The sequence below is a fragment of the Cydia splendana genome, chromosome 4 (assembly GCF_910591565.1).
Source record: "Cydia splendana chromosome 4, ilCydSple1.2, whole genome shotgun sequence".
In the NCBI taxonomy this organism is placed as follows: domain Eukaryota; kingdom Metazoa; phylum Arthropoda; class Insecta; order Lepidoptera; family Tortricidae; genus Cydia; species Cydia splendana.
The window spans coordinates 21,641,867-21,662,115 of record NC_085963.1 but is presented as its reverse complement, the minus strand read 5'-3'; the positions used below and the strand labels follow the sequence as shown (position 1 = coordinate 21,662,115).

The window sequence follows — 20,249 nt, the reverse complement described above, 5'->3', positions numbered from 1 at the left end:
CGGTTTGATTTCGAACAGAATGAATGATGTATCCATAATCGGTTTTTTCATCTGTGGCCTATTTTATAAAGCTACAAGTTACAATTTACAAGCGGAAGTCTCTTTCTAACCCTATGTGTTAGAACGAGACTTCCGCTTGTAAATTGTAACTTGTAGCTTTATAAAATAGGCCACTGGTACCGTGTTGGAAAGCTGCATCATCTTCGTTTTTATATTAAGGCCCCAGTACACAATGGGCCATCGCCTACCACTCCAAGGGACGCATTTATGCGTTAGAGGGAGCAAGTGATATTGCTATCTCATTCTACCGCATGGCTGCGTCCCTTGGAGTGGCCGGCGATGGCCCATTGTGCACTGGGGCCTTGAAGGCTGGCGACCACTAGACTTGCCGAGGCGAATCGAATCGAATCGCAATAATTCACCTCCTATATTTTCTATGCAATTGCGTCCATTGACGAATAGCTGCTGCGCGCCGATTCGACTCTCCGCGCGTATTGCTCGTCAGGCGAATTTCTGCGGCTACGCGTTTCGGCTCGACTCGGCGAGTCTAGTGGACGCCAGCCTTTAAGGAAAGAGATGCGACAAACATGTTTGGGCAAATAGGGCCTTGTGTATAAATAATATGAAATGTAATATTTCAATCCATTACTAGTACTAGTATTATTAAACATCAAGAAGGAAAATTATGATTAATAATTACAATTACAATAAAAGTGTTTTAGTTACAATCGATTACAAAAATCGGAATAGTTTATCGATTGTAGAGCACATCACTAGTGGACGTGCACGCCATATTTCTTTCTTGTATGCGTTGGATCTCACTCCGTCAAGATGAGGTTAGTTACGAAGAAAAAATAGGAAAACCTTTGAAATATGGAAAAATTAAGAAGACCAATGGATTATTTAAGTTGTTTAACATCAGATTAATGTGTTTTCGTGTTGTAGGGGAATGTGTAGACCGTGTTTGAACTTGGTCGTTATCGGCCTACCTGGGTGCCATGTGGTCTCATATGAGTTTTCTTTATTTTCAGTTCCTTAAAGCTGCAGAAGAGGCTTGCAGCCTCTGTTATGAGATGTGGTAAAAAGAAAGTGTGGTTAGATCCCAACGAGATCAATGAAATCGCCAACACTAACTCCAGTAAGTATGCCTTGTCAAAATCATTTTGGAATGTGCACGCTTTTCGTAATAATCTATGTATAGTAAAATATTGATGTTGAAAAATACTATCCTTTGTCCCACAAGCTAAGTTTTGATAAAATATGACGAAAAAGTATGTTTACCCACAAATGTTTCATACAATCTTTTAGGTTAAGGTATACTAAACATACCTTTAGTATTCCCTTTTTCTTAGTATAAATACAGAAGCATCTAATGTAAAATTAAATAGTTCTAATGCCTTAGTATCTGAAATAATTTCTAGATTTGGACCTTTTACCTTTTCTAGGCATCTATGTACTTTATTGTAGATATTAATGCAAGTTTTGAATATATGGAACCTGGCACTGGCCATAAAGCTTAAAATATGAACTTACCTTCCAGGACAGAACATCCGTAAGATGATCAAGGATGGTCTGGTCATCAAGAAGCCCGTAGCTGTGCACTCGCGTGCGCGCGTCCGCAAGAACACAGAGGCCCGCAGAAAGGGCCGTCACTGCGGCTTTGGTAAGAGAAGAGGTACAGCCAACGCTAGGATGCCACAAAAGGTAAGAATGTTTTCACTCCTCTTGCATAATTTTCGTGAGAGTTTCCTGCATGTTTTTTTCCTAGACTTGGGTAGTATTATTTTGGTACAAAATGGTACAAATTCAAATAATTGGACATAGTTTAAAATATCAAAAAAAGAAGGTTTTCCAGCTTTTGCTTTTGATTACCATAAAGCAGTGTTTTTCAATCTTTTTCATGATACAACCCCCTTGTAATAATGTAATGTAATATGTAATAATCCTTTATTTCAGACAGTAAAGTAAATTAATTTTTTTTCTACAGTTTTTGCATATTTTATTTCTGTCTGTGTGCCACTATTGGCAAAAGGCCTCTTCCAGCCTTCGACACAACCCCCTTAGTACCAACAAAATGTTTTGCTGATGTATTGTTTTAAGGCTGGCAGAGGCTTTGTGATCCTCCAGGGCAAGGGTCTCAAATTTTTTTTACCTAATGGTATCAATTATATACCAATGTTCTTCTTTTTTATAAAAATATGCCTTAGAGCCCTTTTATTAGGTCATTTAAATAACCCAAATGAAAATATTTGGGTGGTTTTATGGTTCTGCTAAAAACTTTTTTTCCCTTTTGTAGTCATGCCTAGGACTCTCTGTTTCACCTTTCCTGTATTTCTCTGGGACTTTTTCTTGAACTGGGCTCCTCGCAAGAGTATACAATAATCTCTCCATCTAAATCTAAAACTAATATTTCCTTCCAGGAACTCTGGGTCCAAAGGCAGCGTGTGCTCCGGAAGCTGCTGCTAAAGTACAGAACCGCCAAGAAGATTGACAGGCACCTGTACCACGCCCTGTACATGAAGGCGAAGGGTAATGTGTTCAAGAACAAGCGTGTGCTGATGGAGTACATCCACAGGAAGAAGGCTGAGAAGGCTAGGACCAAGATGCTTAGGTGAGACTTAATTAATCAATTTGGGTGATTCAACTGTTTATTGTTGTTAGTTTGTGAGTGAATTGCAAAAAAATTGAATGTAATTAAGCGCAGTTAAGAAGCTGTGATTAGTCTTAATTGATTCATTTGCGTTACGAAAATTAAGTATGTAAATTGTATTGTATTTATTGTACTTAATTCGTACACATATAAGTTTTTAGCATGTTACGCTAACACACTTCCATGCATCTAACTTAAATAGAAATGGCTTAACTGTGGTAACACAATGGAATCAATTAACTTAAGACTAATTACAGGTGCTTAACTATGTACAAATTTTTTGCAATTCACTCTTACATCAATGTTAGTTTATAAAGTTAAGTTTCCACCAATAATCGACTTCCTAGCATTTACAAAAATGTTAAAAGAGTAATCTTGGTAAGCCACAGGTGAATTGTTTATTTTGCTTACTAGATGCCCATAACAGAATGGCGTATAGCTACCAAAAAAATGCATGTTTGGTGAATTGAAATCCTATAAAATCTGGTTACGATTTATCGACCACATACGCGCCACTAGAATTTCAACTTTAGCATTCAGATTTAAGATTCAAATTAGATTGCACTTTCGGGAAATTATACTTGTCTTCAAATGAATCATCAAAGCTGGATTAATTAGAATATATTTGGATTTTTCGAGAATACCTTGTAGATTGGTGCGGCCTGGAAAAGGGTTAACCTTTGTGCATTGCATTCGGACAAGGTTCACGATAAGTCGATGACGCGCCGCACACGATAGGGTAGCATTTCAAAGCGTTAAGATCCTAATAAAGCACAATTTTTTTAAGTAATTGGTTTTTTCAAATTAAGAGCCAAAGCCGGCCACTTTCTAACTTTATTTTCATGGGCCAAAATTAAGGGTGCAAAGGCCATTATCCTTAATCCTATAAATGTTTTTAGCAACAACTTAGTTGACTATTGTCAAAGGTTTTAGACTTTCTCTTGGAGACCAATATCCCACGTGATACCGGGCACAATGAGACAGATGACTGCTACGATGTCAGGCGATACGTCGCCTGAAGTCGTAGTAGTAGCATATTAGTTGTGTCCACACAAATTATTGGTAAATACTTGCCTCATTAAGATACTGCCAGGCCAAGCCAGGCGCAAAGCAGTGCGATCTGTGTAGACAATAATCCTCGCCTGAGACGCATGCATACGTTTTCGTCATAGGCATGTCTTCATTGCAAAGACCGAATTGCTTCGCGCGGCAATTTCCTCGCCGTGGACACGCCTAATGGCCCCTGAGAACATTCACCTGATCTGGGCGTAGTTTCACAAATAACTAATTTGTATAATGTTATTAACAGCGACCAGGCGGAGGCCCGCCGCAACAAGGTGAAGGAGGCGCGCAAGCGGCGCGAGGAGCGCATCGCCGCCAAGAAGGAGGAGCTGCTGCAGACCTTCGCCAGGGAGGACGAGGCCGCCGTCACCGCCAAGAAGTGAACGGGGGATTAATTAATAAAAAAAACATACAAATTTTGTGTTTTATTGACACTTCGCACGACCATCCCCCGCAGTCAGTACCATCGTGATATTATTGAAACCTTGTCCATTCGCGTCAGTAAGACATAGAAGAAAGGAAGAAAATACATTTTCATCACACCCGCTCGTAAAAGGCTCTTTATTCTTCAAAAACTGATGAGAAAGTTGCATTTTAGGCACAAGAGTCGCAAAGTAATTAGATGCATATTTTGAATTGTTTCCTCATATTGGCTGGTTGTAATGTTTTACAGTTAGTATTTTCCTTACGTTGGTATGTTGAGTTGTGTTTCAGTCGGTGGCAAACTTTCGTGCCTTGAAACCCTCGCAACGCTCAGATTCCATTTTCGAACCACTCTGCGCTCAATGGTTCAATTTTGGAATATTTTGCTTGCTTGACTATTACTTACTATAAATTAATACATTAAAACACTTATTAATACATTTAAGCAATAAGCGCTTATTAGGTACCAAACAGTGTCACGCTCTCAGGCAGAACGACCTATATTTAATGAACAATATCTAGGAGACCGAGTTTTGCTCGGAAAACATAAAAACTCAAAAATGCGCGTTTTCCCAGAGATAGACCTAGCTACAGCTAGATCGATTTATCGTCCCCGAAAACTCGATATAGCAAATTTCATCGAAATCGTTACAGCCGTTTCCGAGATCCCCGAAATATAGAATTTAATTAGTACCTACCTACAACTACGTCAGGATCAAAGAACTCGCTGTCAGGATTTAAACCAACAACTTGCATGAAATCCTACACTTTTGCACAGAAGACGCAACTTGCCCGGCCCTGACCTGTACATTCACAATATTTACAGTCATACCTATAAATTTATAGTCACATCTCGTCCGTAGCTAATATATTATATGGCTCGTGTACACTAAAGAGACTTGCAGTGCCCACGAAGTGTAGTGTAACGATCTGTGTTCTGACGAGTCGAATCGGCCCCTTTACAAATGAAGCGTGAATGACCAAAAGACAAATACGAATCTTAATCAATTACTTACCTTAAAACCCAAATTTGTTTAAACTATTATAAGATTCATTTTAACATTAGTAAAGTCAGTTTAGTGTTATATCACAGATCGGTACAAGTAGGTTAGATACCTAACTTCTAAATAACTTGTTACGAAGTCGATTACGAAGAATGGCCCTTGGGTGTTCACTAGTCAGAGTGCAAATCATTGCCACTCATCGCGTTCAACGTTCAAGCTTAGTAGTGACAAGCTGACTAGTTTGCGACCACATTTCAGACAGAGCGCCCGCCGAGCGCTTCTCAGGCAGTCCGTCTTAATCAGTTCTTATTTACGTACATACATAAATAATAAATAAAATAACTAAGGATCGTTAGTGTTCAAAACATGGGTGAAGTAAACAAGGACTTGCAAAAAGAAAGAGACAAATGCTCGTTCGATATAAAGGTTTTGACTACGTTCATAGATGGAACGCCGCAAAAGACATTGGAGCGTAAATATAGAGGTAAGAAACAAGTGGCTAGAGAAATGAGAGTTGCGAATATTGCGATACAAAATATCGCCAAGTGAAATAGGGCGCTTTAAAATTCTTTAGGTACCTATTACCAATAGATATTTAGGTACCTACTATGAGGCGTAGTTATTCAATAATTATTTGTTATAAACAAGGGGCAAAGTTGTTGCTTAACTTCTCGTGCTAATATTTATACCCTAGCAAAATTTAACTATGAGCATAGCGAGTAGTAAGTTTTTATGTTTGTCACTTGACGATTTATGTTTTGCGGTAACTGCATTGTCAAACATCAACTTTTGACAACTACCCCACATTGTGCGGGGCCGTACAGCGATCTACTTCAGCTGTCAAATTCGAGGCACGAAATTCTCCTAAACTTTAATGACATATTAGCCAAAAAATGGGTACTTACTTAGGTATTCAGAGCTGATTATTATTTTATTTCAGAAAAGATAATGTTAAGCGAGCGAGAGCTATCAGAAGGAGTAGCAGAGGAGTACCTCGGCCATAAGGAGAGATACGAAAACAGCATTAGGAAGTCTGTAATACTGTTCAAGTTGGTTCGTCGGTTGCAGGAAGAAGGTCGCTCTAACATCACGAACTATCGGTAAGAGGAGTAGGAGAGGAGGTTCCTCGGCCATAACATAAGGAGTGATACGAGAATAAGTAGCATTAGGAAGCCTGTTTGTAATACTGTTCATGTTGGTTCGTCGGCTGCAGGAAGAAGGACGCTCTAACATCACGAACTATCGGTAAGAGGAGTAGCAGAGGAATACCTCAGCCATAAGGAGATATATGACGACCGGTGTGGCCTAGTGGGTAGTGACGCTGCCTGCGAAGCCGATGGTCCTGGGTTCGAAACCCGGTAAGGGCATTCACCTATTTGTATGATGAACACATGATATTTGTTCCTGAGTCATGGGTGTTTTCTATGTAGATAAGTATGTATTTATCTATATTAGTATGTTTATATCGTCGCCTAGTACCCATAGTACAAGCTATGCTTAGTTTGGGGCTAGGTCGATCTGTGTAAGATGTCCAGCAATATTTGTTTATTTAATTATTTATTAATGAAAATCATCAATAAGTAAGTCAGTGAACTAGCTGTAGGTAGGGTGTATGATACCAATTATGGTACATTAAGTCGATATAATTGATCGATTGTATTGATAATTTTTATATTGTTTTATTTTATTTTAATGAATTGTAATTTAATTGAACTTGACCTAATTAATTAATAACCCTTTTGACATGTAAAGTTAGTAATTTTATGAATACATGAATATGAATAGTTAGAAGGTAGACCTATATTATCCTCTAGCCGTCTTGATTCATGAGGAACATTGGGAACAAATGGGAAACGTACCTTAAAAGTTAGAATAGAATATGTTTATTGCTCACATATTGATCTTAAAATAAAAAAAAAAAATAAAAGTTAATAGTAGTTTATGTGACTGCTACATAATGAAAGGCATTAAAATACGAGTGTGGGTTTATGAAACGAATGAAATGAGTTTCATAATAGTATCACACGAGTGTTTTAATGCCTAATTATGTACAGTTACATACACTGCTTTATCTACACACATATTATAAACTTTCTATGATATATTCACTAACCTCATATTACAGCCGACATTGGGGCACTTTCCTCTCTGGCGGAACTCGCGGATATGAGATGGCGTCTCCGAAATATCTTTATCGTACATTTTACACGAAACTTTTGTATAGTTACTTTAAAAACAACAAAACAAATTATTTTTTACTTACAAACTAATTAAAAGATAAACTGTACGTCAAATGGCGGCAAATGAAAACTTTTTTCACGCATGTCACGCATCCGTAGTTTTTTTTTTAATTCAAAGACAAACTAAAGTCGGGGTCGATTACCATATCGTCCGATACCAACTTACAAGCGAGATTTGTCAATATTGTATGCAATTGTCATTTGATTTCGAATAAAACGTCATCTCGACTGATATTAGAATAGGGGTCAAATCAAATTGCTTTTTTTTTTCAGAGATGTTCGAAATTTGAATGTCATTACCAAATCGATTTTGATATAGTAATGAAGCTATACTTGGTCAAGCAGATCTTGTCAGTAGAAAAAGGCGGCAAATTTGAAAAATGTAGGCGCGAAAGGATATCGTCTCATAGAAAATTTAAATTTCGCGCCTTTTTCTACTGACAAGATTTGCTTGACCATCTATATTACCACATTTTCACAGATAAGAAATTTGCTGTAACAAAACAGTTTATCGTAATGTGGGCCATTATTTACGGATTTTGAAGGTATCATAGAGAGTTTATGATATGTGTGTAGATAAAATACTTAGTAGCATCATCGGTTAGTTCGCGTGTACCTAATGGTGAACCTGGCCTCAACCTTTTAAATTCAAATCGAATCGGCGGATTATCACAACCGTAACTGGTCATTCACTGCATACAACTGCATATATTTGCATAAGAAATTAGAAAGGGAAATTCGAAGTCATGCCATGCCTAACGGCATTAATTTTGTGTTTTCAGTACAAAGAATTTATGTTAAAATACAGGCTTCAAATGTTGTAGAGTTCTACTAAGAAAAGATATTTGGAAATTTTACCCCTTGAAAAAAGTGAAAATGGGATTTAAATTTTTAACGACTTCTATGCGGACAAAGTGGGTAATAGTGGTTTGAACTTTCGATCTTCCGTGATTTTGTGTCGATTAGGGTTAACCAAAGGACGAAAGGCACCCATTCCTGACTTGAACTTTTGGCGCTCTCAAAATCTACCACCAACTCAAAGCTGCTCTCAACACCAACGGTTTTTTTTGTCAGAGACGTGATAAGCGGCCTCCTAGGCTCATCAAGTACGCGCGATGGCTCACCCTTCGGCGTGCACTACATCATGTTTATGCCGGCCATCCTCAACCAGGGTACGGAGGAGCAGCAGATGACGTGGCTGCCCAGGGCTTGGAACTGCAGTATCATTGGAAGTTATGCTCAAGTGGGTAAATGATGGAGTGCACTACTACATGTTCATGCTAGCCATCCTCAACCAGGGCACGTGAGAGCAGCAGATGATGGCTGCCCAGGGCTTGGAACTGTAGTAGGTATCATAGGTAAGGACACTTTAAACTCTCGCGTCGCGTTTTGTACACATATTTAATTACACAAAGAGTTTTTTAAGGTAAAAACAATGAAATTACCTATATCGCGGTAGACCCGTTTGTGTAATTAAATATGGGTATCATTGGTAGTTATGCTCAGGTAAAGGCCACTTTAACTTGACTCGTGACGGCCTTTTAGGCCTACACATTCGGAGTGTATTAGAGGGACTGTGTTGTGTTAAGTAGATACCAGATACCTATGTAAGGTCACTGTGGGCAACTCCGTCTACAAGGCAAGTCCGTCAACACGTTATAACTTTTGAATTTGAAGGCGTATGAGACTTTGGAGTCCAGTCGATTAACCAGTTTTTCGCGCTAGTTCCGTCACTGTAAAACAGATGGCGCTGTGACAACCAACTTCAGAGCAATCCGCCTCAACAAGTCATTTCGTGTTTTGAACTCGAAGTCATAGTGCGACAGCCGTTCGAAAAAAAATTGTTAAAAATAGTTTTTGAAAAGATTGTGAATCAGAAAGTAACTACGTAGGTAGCATAAGAACCAGTTGTCATTATTCTATTTTTAAAATATCAGAAATTAGCTTAGTTTTGTAATTATACGTTGCACAATTTATCATATTAAAATTTGACTAAGTTAAAGTAATAAAGTCCGTCTATTATGTTCAAGGCAAGTCCGTCATATTTCTCACTTCTAGTCTCACTCATAGTCCGGACTTTCGTTAAATCAGAGATTACCAACTGTTTTTGCGACTTTAATATTATAACGATTTGATAAGGTATCAAAAAATCCTCCTGACTTTGCGCATGATGTTACTTTATTAAATTTTGATCTCAGTAAATTAAACGAAACGATTAAAATTCATTTTAAAATTACTATTGATCTTTTATTTCGATAATAAAAAAAAAAATTATGTTTAATTATTTGCCAAAAAAGGTTTATTACCACCCCATTTTGGTAGTATATGGCGACTTGCCTTTGTTTTAGAAAAGTGTTTATTTCGAATCTGAACCGTATATTAACAAGTTTAAAATACACTTTTCATTGTCTTGATCCGTTCTTTTTAGGAATTTGACTACGAACATATACGCATCCATAGATTGGCTGATATCATAACTAGACGGACTTCCCTTAAACTGCACGGGAAGTCCGTCTACTGGCCGAATTTTAAAAAATGCCTTTGTTTTTGCTTAATTTGTGCTTGAAATGATCTGTCACTAAGGCTAAACTATTAATTATTAAATTCTTCATCGTATGCGATTACAAGCAGTAACATAGGTGAATAATTAACGGAACTAGATCACTCAAAAGTCAAAAAAAAAAAAGTATGCCGGACTTCGCCACAGTGACCTTAATACTTATATATGTGTAGACACTCCGAACTAGGTCACGAGCCCTACAGGGCGATATTTATTGTCATTTGCAGATAGTCGATGCGCTCTTATTACTTTATCAATTTAGTACCGATATGTTCTTGACATGTAATTATTATGCTATTAACCTCACTACTGTAGCAACTGAATAATACTTGAACTAGGTACCTAATATTTTGCTACACCCCGTCAGGGTCCACGTGTCTAATTAACATACCTGGCATGCAGTATGTATGTATGTATCTATGTATGTATGTATTTACTTTATTGTACATAGAAATATAAACACGAGAAACACAGTTACAGAGTCAATTAAATACAACAAAGGCGAACTTATCCCTGAATGGGATCTCTTCCAGTTAACCTAACAGCAGTAACACATAGGTATGTATTATTTGGTACCTAAGTATTATCTATAAATTGTAAATACAAATGTCAATCACAATGAAAAAATCAACGACATCTGATGTACATATTTACAATTTATAGATTGTAACAATGTGGTACGTCCCACAATAAAAAAGGAAAAATACATATTAAAATTTAGGTATGTACCTATTATGTTCTAGACCGAGCTGGGACACGGCACTTTCATCCGCGGGCTGGAGACGACCGCCACTTATGATGCTGACACCAAGGAGTTCGTGCTGCACAGTCCCACTCTTACTTCGTACAAATGGTGGCCCGGTGGATGTGAGTTCTGAATGTAGTGTGATCTGCCAAAATATCATATTTAGAAATATATATGAATAGTAAGTAAATAAAACAGATGTAGGTACCTCTAACTAGAGAGATAGAGAGAGCTGAGCTTCATCACCCAAGTAGCACAGATTAGCTGTATAGCAGCCGCATAATGAAGTACGAATACGCTTGAAGCTGGAATATAAAAGCTGCATAAGAGCTGTATAAGCGTCTTTTCAGCTTTTATAACTCTTAAGTGGGCACAAATTAGGCAGCCTTAAGTTCACATAGCTACTTAAGAGCGTTGTAGCAGCAATTTAACGGAATTATAAGGGGTAACAGCAGTTATAAGAGGTGTATATTGACTGGGTAAGAGACCACCAGTTACCCTTTATTCAGCTAATATGTCACAGGTGCGCCCTAATACCGGGAAAGATTGACGTTGGGCTGAATAAAAGATAATTTATAACATATTTTTATACCTCTGCCTTAAAAATCAGCTATTATATTTAGTATAGTGACGACGAACGCAGAGGTGAACATATTTATATTGAAGCAAAAACGTTAAGCGCAACGACACCATAAGTCATTTTGTTGAAGTGTTTAGTGAAATGGTTGTACATGATCTTTTATATATTAATGCGAGAAAGATGTTTGGGAATGCAAGTTTATTGACATTATATATATACATTATCTAAGAAAATTTCAGTGCGCCACGAAAATAATCAGTAATTATTTAAATTAATGATATAAATAAGCTATGTGTAAAAACTATTTCAGTGGTTTGGACAGAATTATGAGATAAAAAGTTAATAATACGTGATAGGAAGTACTAAACTAATGATTTAGGTTAAGAACTGAGGCACAAAACCTTATTGTTACCCTTAAAAGTTGGAAAAGCAATTTCAATTTTGTAGGTTATATACAATAAAATGGCGGTCAATGTTAAAAAGCAACGTGAACCGTTAAAATTCTAATATGCAGCATACGACTGTTATATATCTGATAAAGATACTTAAGTGAACCACTATAAAGTCCAAGTCGTTATTTCGATACACTAGTGAACCTCTAAACAGTTATAAGGCATCTTGTGAACGTTTTAACAGCCGCTATGCAGACAGTCCCAATGGTATAGTATAATAGGCTGCTTAGCGGTAAACATGTTCAGCGCTCAGCCGTATTATGCGCCACATGTGCTCGATTATACGTCTATTGGTTTCATAATAGTTCACTCGTTCTCCCTTATAATAAGTCAGCGCAATAAAAGCTGCTTTAGTGGTAAACGTGTTCAGCGATAAGCTGTATTATGCGCCCCATGTGTTCCATTATACGTCTATTGGCTTCATAATAGTTCATTCGTGCTTCCTCAAAAAGTCAGAATAATAAAAGCTGCTTAGCGGTAAACATGTTCAGCGATAAGCTGTATTATGCGCCAAGTGTGTTCCATTATACGTCTATTGGCTTCATAATAGTTCATTCGTGCTTCCTTAAAAAGTCAGCGTAATAAAAGCTGCTTAGCGGTAAACACGTTCAGCGATAAGCTGTATTATGCGCCACGTGTGTTCCATTATACGTCTATTGGCTTCATATTAGTTCACTCGTGCTCCCTTAAAAGTCAGTGTAATAAAAGCTGCTTAGCGGTAAACATGTTAAGCGACAAGCTGTATTATGTGCCACATGTGTTCCATTATACGTCATTAGCTTCATAATAGTTCACTTGTGCTCCCTTAATAAGTCAACGTAATAAAAGTCCACAATTACCTCCTTATACAGCACATGGCGTAATTTTATCCACTAAACAGACCTTATAACCGTTAAAGCATTTGATAACCCTTAAAGCTGTATAGGGTCGTAGCAAATATACCTTTATATCACTCTTTGCGTATTAATGGTAGTTTTCAGAGCCGTAATGCAGCTTTTAATCAGCCCTAAGCTATATAAATATCACTGAGATCTATTATACAGCTGTAGGACCACGAGTGTGCTCTTATAAGTGTCTTAATACGCACAGAGCGTTAGATAGAACTAAAAGTGAGTAGTTATAGAGCTATCTGTGCTACTTGGGCAGCTACCTACTGCGTCGGACTTCGGATCCCGGAGTTCGCTTTTCGACTTTTCTCTTCGGCATTGTCTTTTGTAATAACCATTAATTGGTGCGATAGTTAGTTATTTCCTTCTACCGGGTTTAGGCAGAGGCGTCATATACCTACGTTTATTTCCCACGTAATAGCTGCAAAGGGCGAAATCTTGTAACGTAACAAGTGAAAAACATTTTTTTTTCTTTTTATTTCCAGTGGGCCACACGGCCAACTACTGCATAGTGGTGGCCCAGCTGTACACAAAAGGCCAGTGCCACGGGATCCACTCGTTCATCGTGCAGGTCCGAGACGAAGATACGCACGTGCCTCTACCTGGTATCAAGGTAACTGCAAATTAATTATACAATATACCTACGCTAAGAGCAAATAAATAGACCATTTCGACGGCGAAGTACCTACCATGAACTTTTCTAACTAACATTTTTAGTAATACACATTTTCATTCATTTAGTAAACATAGTTAGGAGTTCATGGTACTTCGCCGTCGATTTGTGTTGGAATTGACTAGGATTTAAATGGGCTACGATATTTTACTAATAATATAATTTTGGTATTACCTGGTGTAGAGAGCTGTGTCGTGTGTGACGATTATTAGATGTATTAGAACCCACTCGATTAACACTTGCTTTTTAGTTTTAATGCTGCGTCTGAAAGGAATTCCAGAAATAAAGGCTCTGTGAACAAAAATGTTTTAATAAAAATCGAATGATAGTAAATTTACCTTTTCTAGGTGGGAGACATCGGAGCCAAGTTGGGCCTCAACTCAGTGGACAACGGCTTCCTAGGCTTCGACCACTTGAGGATACCGAGGGATCACATGCTGATGAAGCATGCGCAAGTTTTGGAGGTAATCTACTTATGACTTATCGTACAAGATAGAGTCTGCGCGGAAAGAGAACAGTCATGCTCATTGGTTCACTTATATTTGACGCGCAGATTCTACACCTTGCTTGAAAAAAATATTGAAATTGACAGCATTTAATTCAGTACACGTAAAGTAGGTCCTGCCATACCATGCATAGCAATCCGTGACCTTACTGAAACAATTGAATGAGTTCTCTAATCTCATTTGCAGATGTTACGCGTTGCGTATAGGTCAGAATACTAATTCCATACCTATCTTTTCCTTTAGGGTTTACAAATGCACCTCCTAAGGCGTTCATAAACTTTCGCGAATAAAAATATCATGCATGAGTCGCCAGAGTTTGTAAGTAAATGCTGAAGGTTGAATCTTTTAATTGTAATAGACATAACGTCACTTCTGTTTCAACCAGGATGGAACTTACGTCCGGAACGCAAGGAACGCCAAGCTAAACTATGGCGCCATGGTGTTCGTGCGGGTGGTGATCGTTTACGACATGGTCAACTACCTGTCGAAGGCGGTCACCATCGCCACGCGGTACTCTGCGGTGCGGCGGCAGAGCCAGCTGAAGGAAGGGTAAGTTATCACAAAAGATCTTTGAGTATTTAGAAACTGTAAAGACGTCTACAGCTGTCATTTTGGTACAAAACAATCTGCCAATTTTTGCGGGGGAGGGGCACATCAAATGTATGGCTATTTGTACATGATTTGTACGTAACGTACAAATAGCCATGCCAAATAAACGTCAGTCCATACAAAAGTTTGCACAATTGTGCAATGTTTTCGGCAGAGGGGTAAGCTCTTAAAGGCGACTCCGGTTATTAAATGCTCAGCAAAAGATAAATCTATCAACATACTTGATCTTCTTAGAGATAGGCTTACCTAGCTCCTTTTTAAATATGGACCAATTTTTCCTATTCCAAAACAATTTGCGCGGAGACAACAAGCACCTACCAACCCGTGGGCTGATAAAGAAAGAAAGTCCACATGCACCGTGTAAAAAATATTGGGGTGCTTTTCCCTCAAGACGAACACACGAATATCTATTTTATATTCAGCATTTTACAGACTGCCAAAGTAAAGACGTTCAAAAGAACTTTCAAAAATATTTTTAGAGAACCAGAGCCACAAATCCTCGACTACGTAACGCAACAGCACAAGATCTTCATCGGCATAGCGGCGTGCCACGCGCTGAGGCTCACCGCCAACATGCTGTGGGAGACGTTCCATGACGTCACCGAACAGCTGGTGGACGGGAATCTGGAGAGACTGCCGGAGGTACTTACTAAATACCAGCAGCAGTTTCCACTTTGCTTGTGCTTTGAACTTGCCACTGCTGATGCCAAGTGAATGTTTACACTTTCCTCATTCCTCTGTTGCTGTCAGGATGATGTGATGTCGTGATCCGAGAAGAACATGCCACTACGGATAAAATGTAAATACCCACTACTCATGTCGGTACTCCTGACGTTGCCGGTCCTTTCAATCGTATCCGAAATACCGCGTTTGACGATGACAATGGCATAGCGGTATGCTCTTCCCGATGCATGTGAACATCGCGTCATAGGCAAGAGCATGAGCAGGAAGGCTTACGTGTTGTCCCTGCTTCCTGCCCCTCATAGCAATAACGTGTCAACGGCTTATAAAAATGATATAAGTTCCTTCTTAGTGAGGTCTATGGGTTATAAACTGCCCTGTGAGCCTTAGGGACCTCCAAGCACATTATCCCTAGATAATTGCACTAAAGTCATGCAATAAATTGTGTCTTGTTACAGTTACACGCCTTAGCCTGCTGTCTAAAAGCCGTCAGCACAGCCGACACCACCATGTACGTGGAGCGCTGCCGGCTCGCTTGCGGCGGTCACGGCTACATGCAGTCCTCCAACCTGCCCATGACGTACGGATTGGTCACCGCTGCCTGCACTTACGAGGGAGAGAACACGGTGCTACTGTTGCAGACTGCTAGGTGAGAATCCCTTAATATATTATACTCGTGTAGGGGCCCACAGATTACCAGAGGGCCTACCGCGAACTACGTTCAACGTGTTGCCTCCCTGTCACACTTACGTACGAATTAACAAGTGCGACAGAAAGGCAACACGTCGAACGTGGTTCGCGGTAGGCCCTCAGTTCGCCGGACGATATCAGCCTGTCAGTTGTTCGGCATTGTCCATGAACTGTCACTTTTTGCGTTTAACTGACAGGCTGATATCGTCCGGCGAACTGGTAATCAGTGGGCCCCTTAAGATTTCTTTCAACGAAAAGAAAACGTTTAATTTGGCCAAACACAAAATGGACTAAGGAGAAATAACAACCGGATATTTAAACGCTTTTCATTTAAACCCCTACCTAAACTTTTTATCTATCATGCTGCTTTCAGGTATTTAGTAAAGACCTGGCAGACCGGCATGGAGAACCTGACTCCGACTCTAGCCTACTTCAAGACCGCCAGCTCTCCTGGCTTCTCGCGGTGGGAAAACTCCGTCGATGGAATCGTTCAGGGGTTGCAGAAGGTCGCTATGGGGTTAGTCACCTTTAAACCCCTCTCCTGGGGTGTTTATCAAACTCTTTGTTCTGCGAGGTGAATGTGTCATAGTGAAGAATTTTCACTATGCGATTAATCGAATAGGTAAATGGCGTTTTCTTTCATACTTTATTTCTCGATTTTGAGGAAATTGTTTAGTCTGACCTTCCAAACCTAGAGGGAAAACTAGGCTTGATTCGGATTACTCCGCGGTTTCGACAAGATGTTTTCCTTTTTAGAAGAGCAATCTGGTATATTCCAGGGCCCCATGATACAGGCTCAGCCTAGTTTGGGTTCCGCCAGACATTTCTTTTATGTAAAAATTGTACTGTTTAACAATAAAAATATTTTGATTTGATTTTGATTTGATTTGAAATATCAAATTCCAAATGATATGTCATGCATTAGTTTCAAGAAAATTAGGTATTGGTGCCAGTCGTGGTTCGAACCCACGCCCTCCGGTTCGGAAACCCCATAACTTTTTAACACATTAAGTGCCGAAAACCAGCTCGGCGGGTTCTCTGTTCGTAGTAGCTTTCCTCTACAAAGTGGGAAAACCCTAGGATCGGCTACGAGCGTAGCACTACGAAAACGTTGACTCCAACAGCCCTCATGATGTGTCTGAAATATTATTTAGCCAAAAAAAGATTTACTAAACAATCTAAACATAATTATTTTGCCAACATTGCAGAAAAGTGGCAACATGCGTTAAGAACTTAAAGAAACGCGTTGACTCCGGGATGTCGCCTGAAGACGCTTGGAACTCCACCTCGGTCCAACTGGTGTCTGCGGCTGAAGTAAGCCACTAATATACATTAGCTTTATGCATAACATGAATAGAGACCGAACACGCTAAGTTTTCACGCCAAGTACAAACTCACAGTAGACGGACTCCATATCATATCTATTTAAGTCACCTTGCCGCTTTTGCGAAACTTTCACTGAATCTAAATTGCCACGTTCTGGCAAAAGCCAGAGGAGAACCGCTCGCTCCCTTAGTTTGATGAAAGCACTGGCGTTGCAATGGCTTACCCACTTGGTGCGGTCTTCGGTTTGGTGTACAGTCTGTGACATCGGCATCTTTAGCTATTTGGACATCTGAGGTCATCGTTCAATTTGTCCATAATCCGGGATTGGGTCTTAGGTATTGGTCGCTTACTATCCACCGTCTGGATTATTATTACGTTTTCTAATAAGTCTTGTCAGCACCGTACTCCAGTGTCAACCGACAAATCCAAATCATATTGCCGAGATATAAGATCCCCGAATGGTCAGTTGAGAGTGTCGCTATTAGTATTTCATTATACTGTGAATCCAAATACTTTAAAATTCATTATGTATGAAGAGAGAGAGAGGCTGCAGCTGTTGTGTGTCTACTGTCTAGTTCAGATTCTTTACGGATTTTCGGAAAAATTGTTTTATTTTTGAATTATGAGCCTTAAGTATACCTAACTCTTAAGTTCTGTAATGGTCCTGAATACCTTCCAGGCACACTGTCGAGTTATAATAACGTCCACATTCCACGACGAGATCAAGAAACTGGACCCGAGCGTGCCGGCTGAAGTGCGACTAGTGCTGCAGCAACTAGTTGAGCTGTACGCTCTCTACTGGGCGTTGGAGAAACTCAACGATCTGTTACTGGTAAGATGAGAATGGAAGTTGTTGTTGAGTTGAATGTAGAAGTTTTAGCAACACACCTACTAATTTGGGCAGTTGGGGATATGAGTGGTTTAGAGTGTTTCATGAGGTGTGTTGGGAATGACTGAGGTACCTATTTTTTGCAATGATGGTTTCATATGGTTGAGTTTCACTAGTCGTGTCTAATATTTTTATAGGACTCTACGCGAGTTCAGCCAAGGTTTGAAATATCGCCAAAAATATGGTTATATGACTTAAATATTGTCTGTATCTATATTTTAGACTTTGACTGTAGGTATACAGAGAGCTGTGGTTGACGCCTTCTTGGAACTCGGTGTTAAAATCGCTACAGTCTATTTTAAAGTCTATTCGGGCACCTAATTCCAAAAGGAAAAAAAAAAAACCTTAAAAAAGTGGCAGACAATTCTCGCAAAAGATTATTTAGATTATTTACAAGGGAATATGATTGATTTTTAAATGCTTTTCGGGGTTAGACAATTTCCGAAATTACTTGTAGCTATACACCTTATTGTGTTCCAGTACACGAGTATATCGTCGCACGACGTAGATGAGCTGCAATATTGGTACGAGGAGCTCCTGGCGAAGATACGACCCAACGCCGTGGGGCTGGTCGACGCCTTCGACATCATAGATGGCGTGAGTATACCGTTGACTGCCTGTAGGATGCGATTCATGCGATGTCTGCAAGCCAGAAATATGTTGCTAAGGGGGGTGGTATTCCATATGTCCAATATCTTGGTTCAATGGACAAAATACACATTGGACAGGTGGAATACCACCCTAAGCTTAACTGTTTGCAAAACTAGATTGATCCGGAGCATCATTCATCTTGGCTAGGCCCCCTGATCTAAATTAGGGTGGTATTCCACCTGTCCAATTTCTTTGTCCAATACCTACCACCCTTAGATACTCCCGAAAACATTTTAAGAATGCTGTTTGTAGCTTACTGAGCGAGTTGTCTACAATAAGATAGGCTTGATCTGCAATCAAGGCGCGTCTGTAACCTGGCAAACTTGCCGCGAAAGCGTTTGATTGGGAAAGGTGCGGTGGTTAACACCCATTTGCCAGATCTGGATGCACCTTTATTAGATATTCAGTACCTTGAATCTAGATAGTACAACAATAACTATATCTTGCAGATCCTCCAATCAACACTGGGCGCGTACGACGGGCGCGTGTACGAGCGCCTCATGGAGGAGGCTCTACGCAGCCCGCTCAACGCCGAGCCGGTCAATAAGAGCTTCCACACACACCTCAAACCCTTCATGCAGGGGAAACTGTGATATATATTTATATACTTAGAATACTTACCTAAGTCTGAGACAGAACATATTGGAATATTTTATACGTTTGTTCATTGTTTTGGAAATAAAGATTTTGAATATGCTACTTACGTGTTGTTTTGTCTTTCATGGCGCGATGCGAATCACTTTATGTGTACCTAATAACTTAGGGTGGTATTCCATCTCTCTAATTTCTTTGTCCAATGTCATTGCGTCTCACGCTCTCATTGAGCAAAATGTGAGACGTATTACACATTGGACTAAAATATTGGAATTGGACAGATGGAATACCACCCTTAGGCATGATAAATTCCTGGGATTAAAGGTGCATACTTAGAAACAGAATTGTACAATCTCCAGGACCCAATTGAAAATATCTAATACCCTGTCTGTCAAAAAAGACGTCTGTTTATCATGAAACATTATATTTAATTCAATTAACGAGGATATAATTCTGAAAGAAGAGTTTTAACATACTGTCTAGCCAGACAAACCAGGTTTTAGTAATGAAGTTTTTTTACAAATCCCCAGGTTTGTTTCTACTATATTTACCTATCTACATAACTACATACATAGATACCCGAACCAATGCAAATAAGAAACATTTCCAAAATATAACAAAATTGGTATATAAGTACCCAAGTAGATAATAACGCTGTGAATTCAAGCAAAAGCACTGGTAAGAGTAGGATACATTTAAGGGTGATATCCTTATTTGAAAATACATATAAGTGTAGTTTAATACAGAAGTCTAAAATTTGTCTTATTTATTTATCGTATGGCATACTTTACGTACCGCAGTATAAAATTAAGATTTAAAACTAAAAATATTAAAATAATCCACTGCTTTCCCAGTCAAGCTCTTCAGTGTTGCTACCGAATTTAGTGTTGTGGCTGGGGCATTCTAGCACCTTATAGTAGCATAATATTATTTGTCTTATAGTAGGTAAGTCATAAAGTAAGTAATTGAAAATAAGCTAGGTAAACAAAAATCCCTGAACACTGACCTTACGCACCCTAATCGAAAC

At 39.1% G+C, this 20,249-nt stretch overlaps 2 protein-coding genes across 2 annotated transcripts; both read left to right on the top strand.

The window, feature by feature from the left end:
* The first annotated feature begins 722 nt into the window (after nucleotides 1-722).
* LOC134790206 (large ribosomal subunit protein eL19) lies at nucleotides 723-4,128 on the top strand. Its single transcript, XM_063761041.1, has 5 exons — nucleotides 723-836; nucleotides 1,032-1,138; nucleotides 1,541-1,704; nucleotides 2,421-2,611; nucleotides 3,960-4,128. The coding sequence occupies exons 1-5, from the start codon at nucleotides 832-834 to the stop codon at nucleotides 4,093-4,095; spliced, it is 603 nt and encodes a 200-aa protein (XP_063617111.1). The 5' UTR covers nucleotides 723-831; the 3' UTR covers nucleotides 4,096-4,128.
* A 1,321-nt stretch (nucleotides 4,129-5,449) lies between these two features.
* On the top strand, nucleotides 5,450-19,562 carry LOC134790167 (probable peroxisomal acyl-coenzyme A oxidase 1). Its single transcript, XM_063760979.1, has 15 exons — nucleotides 5,450-5,623; nucleotides 6,080-6,214; nucleotides 6,360-6,384; nucleotides 8,454-8,622; nucleotides 10,683-10,806; nucleotides 13,089-13,216; nucleotides 13,624-13,740; nucleotides 14,168-14,331; nucleotides 14,871-15,033; nucleotides 15,531-15,721; nucleotides 16,136-16,279; nucleotides 16,971-17,076; nucleotides 17,768-17,920; nucleotides 18,458-18,574; nucleotides 19,078-19,562. Exons 1-15 carry the CDS (start codon nucleotides 5,506-5,508, stop codon nucleotides 19,219-19,221), a joined length of 1,998 nt encoding a protein of 665 aa, XP_063617049.1. The 5' UTR covers nucleotides 5,450-5,505; the 3' UTR covers nucleotides 19,222-19,562.
* The last annotated feature ends 687 nt before the right edge of the window (nucleotides 19,563-20,249 follow it).